The sequence below is a fragment of the Molothrus ater genome, chromosome 6 (assembly GCF_012460135.2).
Source record: "Molothrus ater isolate BHLD 08-10-18 breed brown headed cowbird chromosome 6, BPBGC_Mater_1.1, whole genome shotgun sequence".
Taxonomy (NCBI): domain Eukaryota; kingdom Metazoa; phylum Chordata; class Aves; order Passeriformes; family Icteridae; genus Molothrus; species Molothrus ater.
The window spans coordinates 18,711,884-18,726,600 of NC_050483.2; the positions used below are offsets into that span (position 1 = coordinate 18,711,884).

Genomic DNA, 14,717 nt, shown 5'->3' on the forward strand with positions numbered 1-14,717 from the left:
ACTTTATATTTTATGGAATCATGTGCATTTCTTAGTGCAGTAATATCTTTATTTTCATTTTGAAGCTAATTGGAAGAATTTGGAATAGGAAAAATCTAATTGAATTCTGTGACCAGTGGATATTTTAAATTTGTAATTGGCAGTTGATGTGAAATTACTAGAAAATTATTCATCTTCTCTGCTTGGGCAGGAGAGATTAGTGTCTTAATTTGTAATTATTGCAGGTAATTAAGATCTTTATTTATTAACACTTAGTTACATGTGGTTTGAGATAGTGTAGGAATCGATGAGGATATAGTTGTTGCTTGGTATGAAATTGCTCTTGTAAATTCACTGCAGACTGTAGATTTCACCTGATTTTTGTACTTCTGTTGAACAGTTATGACCTCTTCGGTTTTGGGGGATTGGTGTCTTAGAGTAAACTTGAAGTAGTTTGGATTTATTTACACACTTCATGTCAAAGCTATAGATTATTGGGGCATTCAGTCATAAGGGGAGGGTGTATATGCACATGATCTGTGTGTGTGTATATATATATATAATGAATTATATAAAAAATGATAGGATGACAGAGTAGTTAGGGTTGGAAGGAACCTCTGGGGATCATCTAGGTAACCCTCCTGCCAAGGCAGGGTCACCTAGAGCAGGTGACACAGGAGCATAATCAGGTGGGGTTTGGTTGTCTCCAGACCTCCCTGGGCAGCCTGTTCCAGTGCTCTGTCACCCTCAGTGTAAAGCTCTTCCTTGTGTTGAGGTGGAATTTCTTGTCATTTAGTGTGTGGCCATTGCTCCTTATCCTGTTGCTGGGCACCATGGAAAAGAGTCCAGCACCATCATCTGGGCACCCAGCTTAGATATTTGTATGCAAGAATGAGATGCCCTCTCAGTCTTGTCTTCTGTGGACTGAAGAGGGCCAGCTCTCACAGTCTCTCATCATAAGTGATGCACCAGACCTCAAGTCCATCACTGTGGCCTCTGCTGGACCCCTCTCCAGTAGCTCCTTTTCTTGAACCGTGGAGACTGGATTGGCCATAGCACTCCTCTCCAGATGTGGCCTCCCTAGGGCTGACTAGAGGGGTGGGTTCAAGCTCCCTCCACCTGCTGGCCGCACTTCCTGATGCACCCCGGGGTACCATTGTCCCTCCTGGCCACAAGGGTACACTGCTGACTCATTCACATGTGTTTTTATAGTTCTCATCTAGATAGGTGTGCAGCTGGGAGTGATAAAGAAGGGTAAAAGTGATTTCACTTCACTTCTTAACTGTTCTGTAGCAATAGTAGGCTCCTCCTTCTCATGTCTGATGGGGGAATGGAAGTCCCTGCTTAATAACTTGCCTCAGTAGGAGGTGGCACATAGTTCAAGATCATGTTAGGAGATAACTGTCTTCATTCAGTTTTCTGGCATGTTTTTCTCACAGTCAGGGAAATACTGCCACATCCCATGTCCTGCATTTCTCTCAAGAGGATGTGGTTACCCTGGGAAGGTACAGTAGTAGTTAGCAGAGGAGCATACCTGCTGTGAATGAGTGTACTGTCTGGGAGGAATCCTGTCACGACATCAGGAGGCCACTGTGGCAGCAGTGTATGTGGCCAGCTGTGGCTGTCCTGGGAGCTGGGGAGGCTGTGGCCTGAGAGATGTGCTCATGTGGGAGGAGGAGGCTTAGGTAGACTGAGGTCCCCTTTTCAGGGATCACTCCCCTGTTCCTGCTGCTCCTTGGGCACAGGGACTGCCCTCGGCCTCCCCTCTTGTGCCCAAGCTTCAGCCTGCTCTTTGTCCTGTGTCTGGGCTCCCCTGCATGAGACAGGGGCAGCAGGAAGGTCAGAGGTCCTTGGTAACCTCCCACTGTGCATCCCCTATGCCCAGCAGTGGCTGAGAAGAGGGCGAAGCATCCAGAAGTCTTGCTGTAAGGAATGAAATGCAGCCAGCCTGCACGAGTCTCCCAGCCTTCGTGAAGGAATTGTTGGTTGGTTTTGTTTCCTTTTTAGTATCTCTTCTACTTTGTTACACCCATGGACTAGGAAGGAGTGTGCATGGTATAAGAAGTATGTATTAAACTGTTGAGATAGAGGTGTTTCTATTTTCTCTTCTGTTTAATTCCTATTAATTTCAAACCCTTTATTTCAAATCCTATTTATTTCAAATCCTTTCTCCACAGAGTTTCTTTGAAACTTTACTAGCTTATAAGTAATGAAGTATTTCTTTTCCACTAGGTCTCAGGTTTGTGACATAAATAGGCTGTTCTGACACTGAAGAAACAGCTGTGTGTTATTTTGTATTCACTTGAAACTTGTATTCTCTGTCAAATTGATCTTGCATTTTGTTTAAGAAATGTAGCAATTGTACCATGAAAGTTTATTACTGCTTTTATTTTTTTTTTTTGTGATTGCTGGGTGTAATTGTAAAGTACTGTAATTAAATCTAGGGATTTTGAACGCCAGCTTACATCTTTCTAGCTAATAGTACTCAGTAAATCTCATTGCTCTGATTGAAAAGAAATTTATTCCAAATAGGTTAGGGCAGGCAGTTGTAGACAGAAAGTTTAGGATGGGTGCTGCTCTGCTGAGCGCAACAGGCAGTTTAAAAAGTAGGATGTAGAGTGTCTTCTGTCATTTTTGTTCACTGGTAATTCTCTTCAGCTCTAATTTTTTTTCAGAGGTGCATTCATGCTTAGTTTTGGTTTGAACAGATGGTTCACTTTCAGTGTCAAAATAAGCACTTTATAAAGGCTAGGACAGCGTCTTATTACTGTCCATTGACTGGAGAAAGGGACCCCCTGCCCTAAACTGGAATCTCACTAAACATGCCAGATAGTAACTAGGTGAGGTTATGTGGAACTGGCAGAGGGGCATGCTTGGCATTTGAAATAAATTTCTTAATGTGTTTAAAGGTCTTAGAAGATAATCTACCAAAATTTTTCATGATAAAAGCTTAATAAATTATCTTCATTAGTGCTTTATCCTTCCTTAAACTTACCTACCTGTTTGGTTTTTAGGATCAAGGGATTCTTTGCATTCGAAATGCTTTTATCATTAGAAAGTGCAAGACCATCCTAAAATCAAGGACTCCTTTGATGGTTGCTCTCCTTGCATCCAACAACTAGGTTGGCTTTTGCTAGTTGCTGCACAGAAATTATAAATTCTGTTTTGCTGAAGTAGGCTGCATCACTTAAGATGTGTTTCAGTTGTGGAAATGTTTGTTAGTGCAAAAGTAACTAATTTTCCATCTGTGTACTTGAACTCTATAGTAAGAAAATACAGTAGTGCACAAAGAGAAGTGACAGATTCTGAGGTTTTTTATAATGCAGTAATTTTTACAACTCTACATGTAGCATTTCTTAGAATTTCACATACTACAGAATCTTCAGCTTGACACTGAAAGTTTCTCTTGCTTGAAAAATGAAACTGGTCATTGCAGTGTGGAATTCTTACCTGATGCTCTGTGTACATACCTTTGACATCTATGTAGTTACCAGGTAAAGAGCATTCAGCTGGCTACTGAAATCCTTCTAGTTGTCCTTCTGCACTAGTCTAGATGCCCATGTCTGCTTGGAGCTGCCAATACTCACTTTTATATGGAAATCTGAGGTACTCAGTTGGAAGGAACTCGGTGTGAAACACTCTTCTCATGTATGTTTAACCTAAGTATGATGCTTAAAAGTTCAACTCAAAGGAACAGCTTACTTCAGTTTTCTTATTTACTGAAAAGACTTCTGGATGCCTTCAAGACTTGTTAGTCTGTTTTGTAAAAGGTTCAGTATAGGAGACGTTGTCCAAAATTAAACAGTATGCTTCTCTGACTGGAATTCACATCTTAGTCTGGTAGCTTGAAAATACCAATGTGTCTGCTCAGGAAAGGTGTGTGACAGCTGCCATCACTTGAAGCTACAGAGGGACTTTGTGATACAACTGTTACCAACTTTTTTTGATAGAAATGCCACTTAAGCACTTAACTTCCAAAATGAGCCACTGATTAGTTAGTGTTAAAAATATTTGTGTGGTTTTCTTTCCCTAAAAAAGATTTAATTTTACTTCTTGGTCTGAAAGGATTATTTCTAAGCATTATTTCTTCCATTTAGCACATAATAAAAGTGAGAATTTCAGTAACCTGTATGCCAGCAGTTGAAAGCAGGCTTTCTTTGCTTCATTGAACTTTTTTTCTTTTCAGATTTAAGTCAAGTCTTTATTACGTGGAATGCTATTTGGCATTCATTCAGAGAAGAATCTGTTAACAATATTAATTAAGAAAACAAAGCAATATTTTTATAGATATTAGATGTTACTGAGAATCTTGAATTGTTGTAAATTGAACTTGCTGATCAAGTTCGTGTAAACTTTTGTAACTACTGTTTAATGAACTGGATGTCAGTCTTGCTTACTGGAAGCTTTCAGAGATTATAGAAAACTAACATGTTACAAAAGACAGTCAAATACATTCAGCATCTTTACCAACACATTTTGTCTTTCCACATGTGAGTTTTTAATGTCATCTTGGATTATTTTGCTTCTTGCAGCTTCTAATCTTGAGCATGTCTCGTATTTGGAAGTCTTTTGTATTTTGCATTAAGTCCAAATGTCTTTTTCTGCTCTGGCTGAAAGTGAAGTAACATTGGGAGTAATACAAGCCATTTGATCCATTGAGTTTTTTATAAATTTGCAGGTAGTGAAGTTTTGGAAGGGGCACAGTTTTGGACAGAAGGCCTAATGCCAACTCTGTTAATGGCACTGAAATTTGAAAAAGCATGGTGATGATTCAGAATTAGTAGATTTTGGGAGGGAGGGTAGAACAGTAGGCTTTGAGAAAAATACCAATCACATGTTTTGATTTTAAAACTTCCAATCAAAACTATGCTAGGCTGATTCTAGATTACTGTCAGTAATAATGCCTGAGAAAATTCTCTTCTCTTCAGGGTTCCTTGACTTTCCTTTGGCACAGTTTATGTTGTTTATTTTTCCTTATTTCAAAGGACCTGGGCTCCTGTTGAGAAGTGATGGAATAATCTGTGGCCGGCACCTGACATATTGAGGGAGCAGCCCCTAAAGGAGCTTGCCTGGGAAACAGTTTGTGAAATAACGCAGTAACATGTTTGCAGTAGTATGCCTCTTTTTTTGTTATTGCTCTTTTCCATTGTTGAATTTCTCTTGAAATAACTGACTGAGAAATACACTGAAGCTACTGAAATGAGTGTTAATCACCACAGAGGTATTTACACCTCAAATTAGCATTGATAGTGGTTACTTATGAGCATGGTACTTTCAGTAATTGGGGCAATGGGAGGGATTTGATCTACTTTCTAGTGGTTTAAAAATCCCAATCAAAAAGTACCCTCTGGCTTTAATAACGCACTGTTTTTACTTCCTTACAGTAAGTTTGTATGTAGCTTGCATTACCCACAAGCTAGTGTTTTTCACAACTGTATAAGTTGATTTAAACTAATTTGTAAGATCAGGTATGTTAAAACCTGCTTGAAAGTTTACTAATACTTCTAGTACAAAATAGGGTTTTTCTGCTTCCTAATCATTTAATACTTGCATGGGATGTTAGATTAGTACCAGTACTGCAGTCAGATAAATCTGTACATTGCCTGATTGGTTTTGTTTCAACCCCGTGTCTTTATAAACAGAAAGCTGTGTTATCTAGGGCCAGTTACAAATGTTACAACTTCTGAAAAAAGGTCAAGCAGACTAAAGTAATTGGTATGTAGAGGTTAAAGCAACAGTTAAAACCGTCAAAGCAATTAAAATGTCTCCATAGTGAATACCAAGCTTTATAATAGTAGACTGGATACTGGAAGTCTTGCTAGTGGAAAGATTGTACACACAAAGGTTTTGCTAGATCCTTGAGGTTGTTTCTGTTTCCAAACTGCTCAATTACTAAGTTGACAGCAATGCTGTCAACTTAGTAGCTGTAGTGTGCATGCTGAATCAATTTCAACTTGGAAGTAGGTACTTAACTGCTGTCTCTTTGTTGCAAAAGAATTGGGTATTTCTATTCTATATTTATGTGGTGTTTTGAGTGTATGACAACAGGATAGTTGGATTATTGCCTTTAAGCTTGCTCCTGTATACAGCCTACAGTTTACAGAAGTGTCCTTGCCAAAATAATACTGTTCACTGAAATTCCCTGCCTTAACTACATGTCCTCACAGCTGATATTGCTAATGCACAGCAGTAACTAGTATATTGATTTAATCTTTCACATTTGGAAAATATTTACTAAAGGAGCAAAAGGAGTCTCTTTCTTTAAGTGTGCTGCTCAAAACTGCTGCTTTCCATTGTAAGGAAGAAGTCTTTCCTTCTGTGTTCTAGTATCTCTTTTCAGTCCAAATAAAATCTGCATTCATATAAGCCCAGTTAGTACTGTGTCAGAGGTCAAATGTCATGTAAAAGCCCTGTTTTCAGGGCTGAAGAGAAATGAAGTGTTTGTATGAAGCTTAATGAGAGGTGAAAGCAAGAATTTAGTGGATATATTGTAGACTGAAATACTATTCTCTGATAGCACAGTTGTCTCAGTAGCAACTGTTCAAAAGGTGTCGTGGAGAAACAGAATTAATATAGAGGTGCCAAAGGATTTTATAGGAAAAAGTGAAGTTGTTCATTCTTATAGCACTGCTACAGCCTCTTAAGAGTGTTTCAGTGGCTGGGGCCACTGCCCTTGACATGTTTGTGAAACACACCTTGGCCTTTGATATTCCTCCTCTGTCAAGTTTGTGGAGGCAGGGACAATTAGTGTAGTGTTGAAATTAGCTCCTGCACTCTGAATTGTGCTCCCTGAAAGCTAAAATTCTTCTAATTCCTCTAGCTTTATAGATGTTTTCTTCAGTGGTGGGGGTGGTATTTGAGTGCAGTTTTTCTCTGTCTTTTTCATCTTCACCCAGCTCGATTAATTGCTGAGCTAATAGTTCTGAATCTCTGTCTCAATGCATAGATTAAAAACAAGGAAAAGCAAATTTCATACCTTTTTCTTTAATGCAAATTGGCATGTTCCTTTCATGTAAGTAAAACCCTGCCTAACTCTTATCTTTGATATTAGAATAATGGCTACTGCTGATATACTGCTGTTCTTCTTACGCAGACCAGCATGTTTTGGAAATTTGATCTCCATTCGTCATCGCACATAGATACACTTCTAGAGAGAGAAGATGTAACACTGAAGGAACTGATGGATGAAGAGGATGTTCTACAGGAGTGCAAGGCTCAGAATCGCAAACTTATAGAGTTTCTGCTGAAGTCAGAATGTTTGGAAGACTTAGTTTCATTTATTATTGAAGAGCCACCTCAAGACATGGATGAAAAAATTCGATATAAGTAGGAAAACTTTTGGGGCTGGGGGAGATTTGGAAAGTAGAAAGAGGACTAAATAAAACTAGTTAATTTGATAGTGTGAATCCCTGTGTGCTGGTGTATAGTACAATATTGGTGTGTTTTAGATTGAGTATGTTTTCAAGAGGCTTCACAGAACTTCTAAGTAAATCATTCTAATATATGCATAGTTTTCAGATGGAAGCCTCTTACTCACAAGTGCTTCCAAAACCGGTTCATGTCCAAAGGAGCTGCTAAAAAAAGGTCCAACCAGGACTCACATTAAGTTTCCTGTAGTTGTGTTTAAGAAAATAGTTGAATGAAAAACCCTTTTTGGGTAGTATAACTGTATGGTTAGCTTTGTTTTATTTATTTGTAAGATGTTTTGAAGATGCCTCTTAGAAGATTTGTGATAATTCTTGGAACAATGTCCTTAGGGTCCCAATGCTGATGTTTTCCTTTCCAGAGTATGGCCATGACTTCTGGCTTGCTGAGAAGGTTCAAGCTCAAAATCCATCTAACAATTTGTAGAAAAACCCTTCTACTGCTTTTGGCCTATTTTAGTGTCTGTACAGAAAGGTGCTTTTTTTCTTAAAATAGTGTGTTAAAATAATGTGAAATAAGTTACACTGTTAGTTGCATAACTTCACCATTTCTGAAAAACCAAATCTCCTGTAAATGTTTCTAGTAGAGTTGGAAACTGAAGCAATAAGAAGTCAATACTTGAAGAGATGGATTTAACAATAGATCTTGAAATGAAAGCTTGCTCTTTGCTTTTTCAGCTTCCCTACTGGTGTTCTATTGCTACTGAAGATTGAAGTAGTGCCCTTCTTAAATGAAAACAGATCTTATAGGCTGAATGTGCAGTTCTATTAGTTTGTGTTAGTCTGCTACTTTAGTATAGACCAAGCCTGCTTGAAAATTAGTAGATGCATTACCAGGTTCTGAATTCAGAGCTGCAGGTATGAGAGTTCCGAAGTATGAGTGATGGATAATTTTTTCTTTTCCCCAGATACCCAAACATATCATGTGAGCTGCTTACATCAGATGTCTCACAGATTAATGATAGGTTGGGAGAAGAAGAATCCTTACTCCTGAAACTGTACAGCTTCCTCTTAAATGAATCTCCTCTAAACCCTCTACTGGCCAGTTTCTTCAGCAAGGTGTTAAGTATTCTTATCAGCAGAAAACCAGAACAGGTAACTATTTGCAAACTCACCAGTTTTACAAGTGCTCTGATAAAGCTGTGGTACTCAGCAATTCTGCTTTAAGATACACAATTGAGGGATAGCAGCAGAGTCAAAAGAGGGCATTCAGGTTCCACCCTAGCTGAATACACTTTTTCATGATGCACATGATTAAAAAATACACTTGGATGAGTAGGATGTATTTGATTCAGATTTGCCTGAGCTATTTATGCAATCAGTGTGTGAGTGCCTACCTTTTGGCTTAGATCAGTGTTTTATATGATCATATTTGCATTTATTGCTGTTAAAAGCAAAACTAAATGACTTGAATCTGTGGTAGTGATTCTGACTTGGTATGAAGAATTTTTTAGAACAAGGAGAGAAACATTTGGACTCCTTGTTGAGAAATGCTCTTGTACTCAGTGTATGTGGTTCAATACTGCAAGCATCTGCAATGATTTGACTCTCAAACCTGAGGTACTGTTTGTATTAAGAGTTTTGCTCTGTTGAGCTTTGCCCATTAAGCAGAGGTGAGACTGATTCATATCAAAAAGAAAACCTGACTCTGCTTTGGATTATAAGTAGGTTATGGTCAGCAAGTTGGGTTTGAGAGGAGACTCAGGACATGCTGCATGTACTATGGATCTGCCCTGTGCCTGGGTTTTATTTTATCTTGTCTTGTACTGCAGGCTTTAAGTGGCAGAGGTGTTTAAGAAGTTCTCATCTATTTTGTCAGTTTGATAGGAGAGTGAAATGAAAAGTGATTGGTGTAATTTACCATGTAAAATATATGAAGCAAATATAAGCTTGCTTTTTCATTTCCAGATTGTAGATTTTTTAAAGAGGAAGCATGATTTTGTAGACCTCATTATTAAGCACATAGGGACCTCTGCTATAATGGACTTGTTGCTCAGGCTACTGACTTGCATAGAACCTCCACAGCCCCGGCAAGAAGTGCTAAATGTGAGTAAAATATCGCAGAACTTTTGTCTGACATGTGTGAACTTGAAGCTGGCTTAACTTCTCCTGGCTTTGCTAAGTTTATTTCTTGAATATGCTGAAATTAGACGTGTGAGGTTTTGTTTGTTTGTGGGTTTTTGGTTTTTTGTTTGTTTGTTCTTGGTTTTGGGGTTTTTTTGGTTTTTTTTTTTTTTTGAGCTGCCAATATTTTTCCAGTAAAACCCCACTGCTGCAGGGGACAACTTAGAACCTGAGTGGCTGGTCTGTTCCCCAGTCTTTGGTATCTAACTTACATCTGACAGATGCAATTTTTAAATTGTTTCGAACCTTACCAAACACACTTTGGCATCAAAGTTTGTTGACATTAACCTAAGATTTTCTTTTTTACTGTGGCTAAGAAATGCTGATTTTACTTTTTCTTTTTTCTGAATTACTGTTAGTCCTTATTTAGAAGTATTGACATTATGACTTGTGGCAGTTGTCAAAAGGCTACTTGCACTTTCATGAGTTCATTTAATTAATTCACTTGGGAGAAATTCTTATTAACGTCCACAAACATTTTTACAGTGGCTGAATGAGGAGAGAATTATCCAGCGGCTTGTGGAGATCGTACACCCATCTCAAGATGAAGATGTAAGTGCTGCTGCTGCCTTGGACAGAGGCTAGATAGAGTTAGAGAATAAAGTGGGTGTTTATTAAAGGCCTTGCACAGATACAGCTTGGGCAGTGCAGGAGCCTTGCAGAGGCTACACCCAAGATGGACAGGAGTTTTCTCAGACAGATCTAAGTTTAGTCTATTTGCATATCAGAGGTTAATTGTCCAATTATAGCTTCAGGTAATGAAATCACATTGCCCTGGTTTTCTTCTCCCCTCAGTTCATTTTTGTTTATACTTTTCAGACCTGAGGCTGTGATAGTGACCTTGGTTCTCAGGCCTGGAAGTATTTTGTCTGACCATACTGTGAAGAGAGCTTACTAACACTCTATATGAAGTTCAGTTATACACTAATGCAGTACAGGATCTGAAAAATATAAAAGCTAAAACTTAAGGCATCACTGGCACCCCCCTGGGTCTATCTGTTCAGCTGTACAACATACTGTTAGAACTTTTAGTTTTACTGTTTTCTGCTTGCTTTTTTCAGTAAGCTGATTTCTGTATTAAGTGTGGTTTTGAGGAAGGTTATGTGGTTTTGTCCACCTCCCTGCCTCCTTTTTGAGATCCATATCAAGGCCTTAGGCATACTTGAAGTTGTTGGAAGATTCAGCTCTCATGTTTTGCCACCTTAATGTTGGAAATAGATTCTTGCCTCATGCTTCAAGATTTTTGTTTGTTTGTTTTGTTTTGTTAAGGGTCAATTAGGACATAAAGCTAACTGCCTGAATGTTTTGTGGGTAGGAGAGCTCTTGTTCATGTTGAAATTTTCACCTTTTTAAACTGAAGAATTAGAGTCCAGCATGTTGTTATTCTTGTAGTTCAAAGTGCTGTTTTCTGTTTCAGAGGCATTCAAATGCATCACAGTCACTCTGTGAAATTATTCGTCTAAGCAGAGACCAGATGCTACAAGTACAGAACAGTTCAGAACCAGATCCACTGCTTGCAAGTTTAGAGAAGTAAGTTGGTTTGAATTTTTGATTTTATTCTCACTTTGTAAGAAACTAGTTTTTAACTTTTGACCTTGAAAGCCTTCAGAAATGGCAAGCTCATTTCAGGTTAATTTTCTTGACTACCTGTCTTTTGTTTGTCTAATGAAAAATAACTTGGCAAGTAAGCAGAGGACACCTGGAGGATTTTCTAGTGGGGAGTGTAGAAGAGAAGTTGTCTAATTAAGTTATTTTCTGTGCTGCCCAATTGAATGGTATCTTATGTGTGGAGGTCAGCTTGATACTGTGCAGACTAAATATGGGAAACTTCAGCTTTGTTCTGTTGCTTGTTTTAAGTTAATCTAACTGTATGTTTCTGCCAGAAAAGATTCTCCTGTATTTAATTTTCCCTTTTTTTATGTGGGCAAATGGGAGTTATTTCTGCTAACAGCTGTATCCTGAAGTGGTTTCATCTGTTACCAATGCTTTTCTTTTCAGACAAGAAATCATAGAGCAGCTTCTGTCTAATATTTTTCATAAAGAAAAAAACGAATCTGCAATTGTCAGTGCAATCCAAATCCTATTGACCTTACTTGAGACAAGACGACAGACGTAAGTGTTATTATTTCACTTTGTTTATGCCTGCAGTAGCAAATGCCTTCCTTGTGCTTGTGACCAAACCACTTCTGTGACCTGTTGTAGCTGAAGGAGTAAAAATGCAAATCAGGTGATTGTGGTTGGCATTACTACACTTTCACCAAATGACTGGTCTTTCTGCAGCTTTTTCTAGTGTGAGTACCAATAGGCAGATCAGATTAAATACATTTCATCACTTGGTTTCTGGATACAGGGAATCGAGTAAATAGGTATAGTGCAGTGACTGAATATTGACTTTTCAAAAGTTACTTGTAGTATTATTGCAACTTAATTTGGAGAAAACTGCTGAACAGATCTCTCTGGTACATTCAACTTACGTTGTTTCAGATAGACAAATGAAACTTTATCTGCTTCAATAAAACAAATTAAAATGTAATTTTTAATCTCAAAACTATTTTGAGGATTTCAAGCACAATAAACCTAGAAATACCAGGGCTAGTGTTTGAGAAAATCTCTTGTTCAACCATTATGTTACACTTAATTTTTATGTGTGTGTAACCCTAGGTTTTTACATTTTTTACCTCTTTGTTATTTTCACATCCTTTCAGAACTGTTACATACCTCAGAGATGTTTTACACCTAGTTTTGGTACTAATTATCAAATTTTTCTTATGTGCATTTTAGATTTGAAGGTCATATAGAGATCTGTCCTCCAGGCATGAGCAATTCCACATATTCTGTCAACAAAAGTGTTTTAGAAGCCATAAAAGCACGACTTTCATCCTTCCATGAGCTCCTACTTGAGCCTCCAAAAGTAAGTGAAATCTTGTGTTAACAAATTAATTGAAGCAAAACTTAACCATGTGTCTGTTTTAGGCAGATTATAATAAACAAAACCCTGACAACTTTCAGGCAAGCACCCAGGCTACTTCCTAGCCTGTTGTGAGCTTTGGCTCAGGCCAGCAGTAATAATGAACAGCAATGCTTTGTGCTTTTCCAGCACAAACTTGGTTTAATTAGCAAAGTAACCTTGGAGCAGTTACTTCTTCCGAAAAGCAGCAAAAAGAGATTTGCTGTATATTTTGTACTTGAAAATGCAGTCTGGATAGGAAATATGGACTATAGATGCTGCAGTTGTTTGGAACTTTGGAATGGCCCACATTAGGCTCATGCAATTCTCTTGACTTACCCAGGACCCAAGTAGATTACGTCCATGTCGTATCTCTGCACCCTAGGCATGTTAAATTCCTTGGGCTTTTTAACTGATTTAAGCAATTTAACTCTGTCGTGCTCTTGCCAAAGATAAAAAGAATGTATAAATAGGGAGTTTACCTGTGATCCATTTGTATTTTCTACTCACGTTTTCACTAGCAGAATTTCAGTTGGAGCACTGCGCCCTGAACTGGGTGCTGCAGATTTTAACAGGGAAATGAACATGAAATTGTTTTTAAATATATGGAGCTAGGGTTGCTGAGGCATTATAATGTATTTATACTGTCCACCTAGCTGTTCTGTGTACATTGTAGTAATGTAGAATTTAGCTAGACTGAGTGAGAATTATTTCTGAGGAACTATCTTGTAATTCCTGTCAAGGTTGAGTAGACTTCATCTACGTTGAGAACCTGTCTATAGTTAGCAATCATTTTTTTACCGAGCTGTAGCTTTCATGTGACTGGTTTCATGTGTTTCCTGTCTGTGGAATTAAAATAAGCTACAGTATTTGGAATTAAAAATAGGAGGTTTTTGCAGGATGAAAGTAAGACAGTTGCTTAAGGACTAAATGCATCTATTTTTAAGCACTGCTCAGCTATTGTATGTAGAATTGATAAGCTGAATTTCTAAAAGGTATTTGAAGGGATTTATGTATTAAACTTTTTTCTTTTTCAGAAAAGCGTCATGAAGACAACCTGGGGTGTACTGGATCCACCTGTAGGAAACACACGTTTAAATGTGATTAGATTAATATCTAGCCTTTTACAGACAAATACAAGCAGTGTGAATCAGGAGCTTATAGAACTTAACAGCATAGGAGTCATACTGGTAAGAACTTTATGCTGTCTTCATTTTTATGGATTGCTGTTAAGATCTTGTCTGCTTTTTCTGACTCTGTAGATAATTTTCCAGTCTAACTTATTGTCCAGCCTAACTTTTCAGCACCTTTGTATTGTGATGTCTGTTGCTTGGTTTAAGAACTTTTAATACTGGATTTTACTGTTAATCTGTCTGAGGGAAGTGTTTCCTTCTAACCACTTGAATGGCTCTTACTTGGTGCACCCTCATAAATACATAAAGTGGTTTTCTTAATAAGCTTATTTTCAACTGGATGTTCTTGAGTTTTCAGCCATGTTCAAGGCTTCATTGCTATTTTCATTTTTTCCCTAAGTTGTTCCCTCAAAGCCTCTTTTTCTCACTTAATATATGGCCTACAAAATGGTATCTCAGCAGTCCTGTAAAGGAACAGTTCTGCTTGGTAGCTTGTACTCCTTCAGACGTCAAAGCAAGGTGGTGTACACCAAACTCAGTTACCAAACTCAGTTACCTAACTCATTGCTTTTTGCTGATGTGAACATGTACTTTTGAGTACTTCCTACCTCATACTTCCACTATGGCAGATGTATTCTTTGTGTTTCAGTTCACCCAAATGTTGGTTGATTTAAAAATAACTTAAATAATGTAGAACTTAAGCTAGTTACTGAATACCAATATGTAAACTTGTAAGTTGGAAGTTGCAAGCCTAAAGTGTAAATACCTTCTCTTCCCTGATTTTAGTCCAAAACCCCTTTTTCCTGTGACTGATTATTACAGTGTGATTCAAATGTTTTCATCTCAAATTTTCTTCACAGTTGGGTTTGTGGACAGGTACTAACTTTTACACAAATAGCTGACTTCACTGTACCTGCAGTTTTTCCTAGATCCATTGTCTAAGGGAGCATACACACTATGAATGCTTGCATGTTCTTGTAAATAGATTATTGTGTGAATTGTATTGAGTGAGGTTTGAACACACTTTCCTGTTGCAGGTTTTACAGAAGGAAAAAAGTAATTGTAGCCATGGAAACCTCAGTGCTTCATGCTGTTTGCTGAAACAGCACA

At 38.0% G+C, this 14,717-nt stretch overlaps 1 protein-coding gene across 1 annotated transcript in view; it reads left to right on the top strand.

The window, feature by feature from the left end:
- The window catches only part of PPP6R3 (protein phosphatase 6 regulatory subunit 3), a 50,784-nt gene that overhangs the window by 14,501 nt on the left and 21,566 nt on the right, over positions 1-14,717 (top strand). The window contains 8 exon segments of the mRNA XM_054515031.1: positions 7,073-7,305; positions 8,312-8,498; positions 9,312-9,449; positions 10,014-10,079; positions 10,945-11,057; positions 11,526-11,639; positions 12,309-12,438; positions 13,512-13,664. Coding sequence (XP_054371006.1) covers positions 7,079-7,305; positions 8,312-8,498; positions 9,312-9,449; positions 10,014-10,079; positions 10,945-11,057; positions 11,526-11,639; positions 12,309-12,438; positions 13,512-13,664 — 1,128 coding nt within the window. The 5' untranslated portion in view covers positions 7,073-7,078.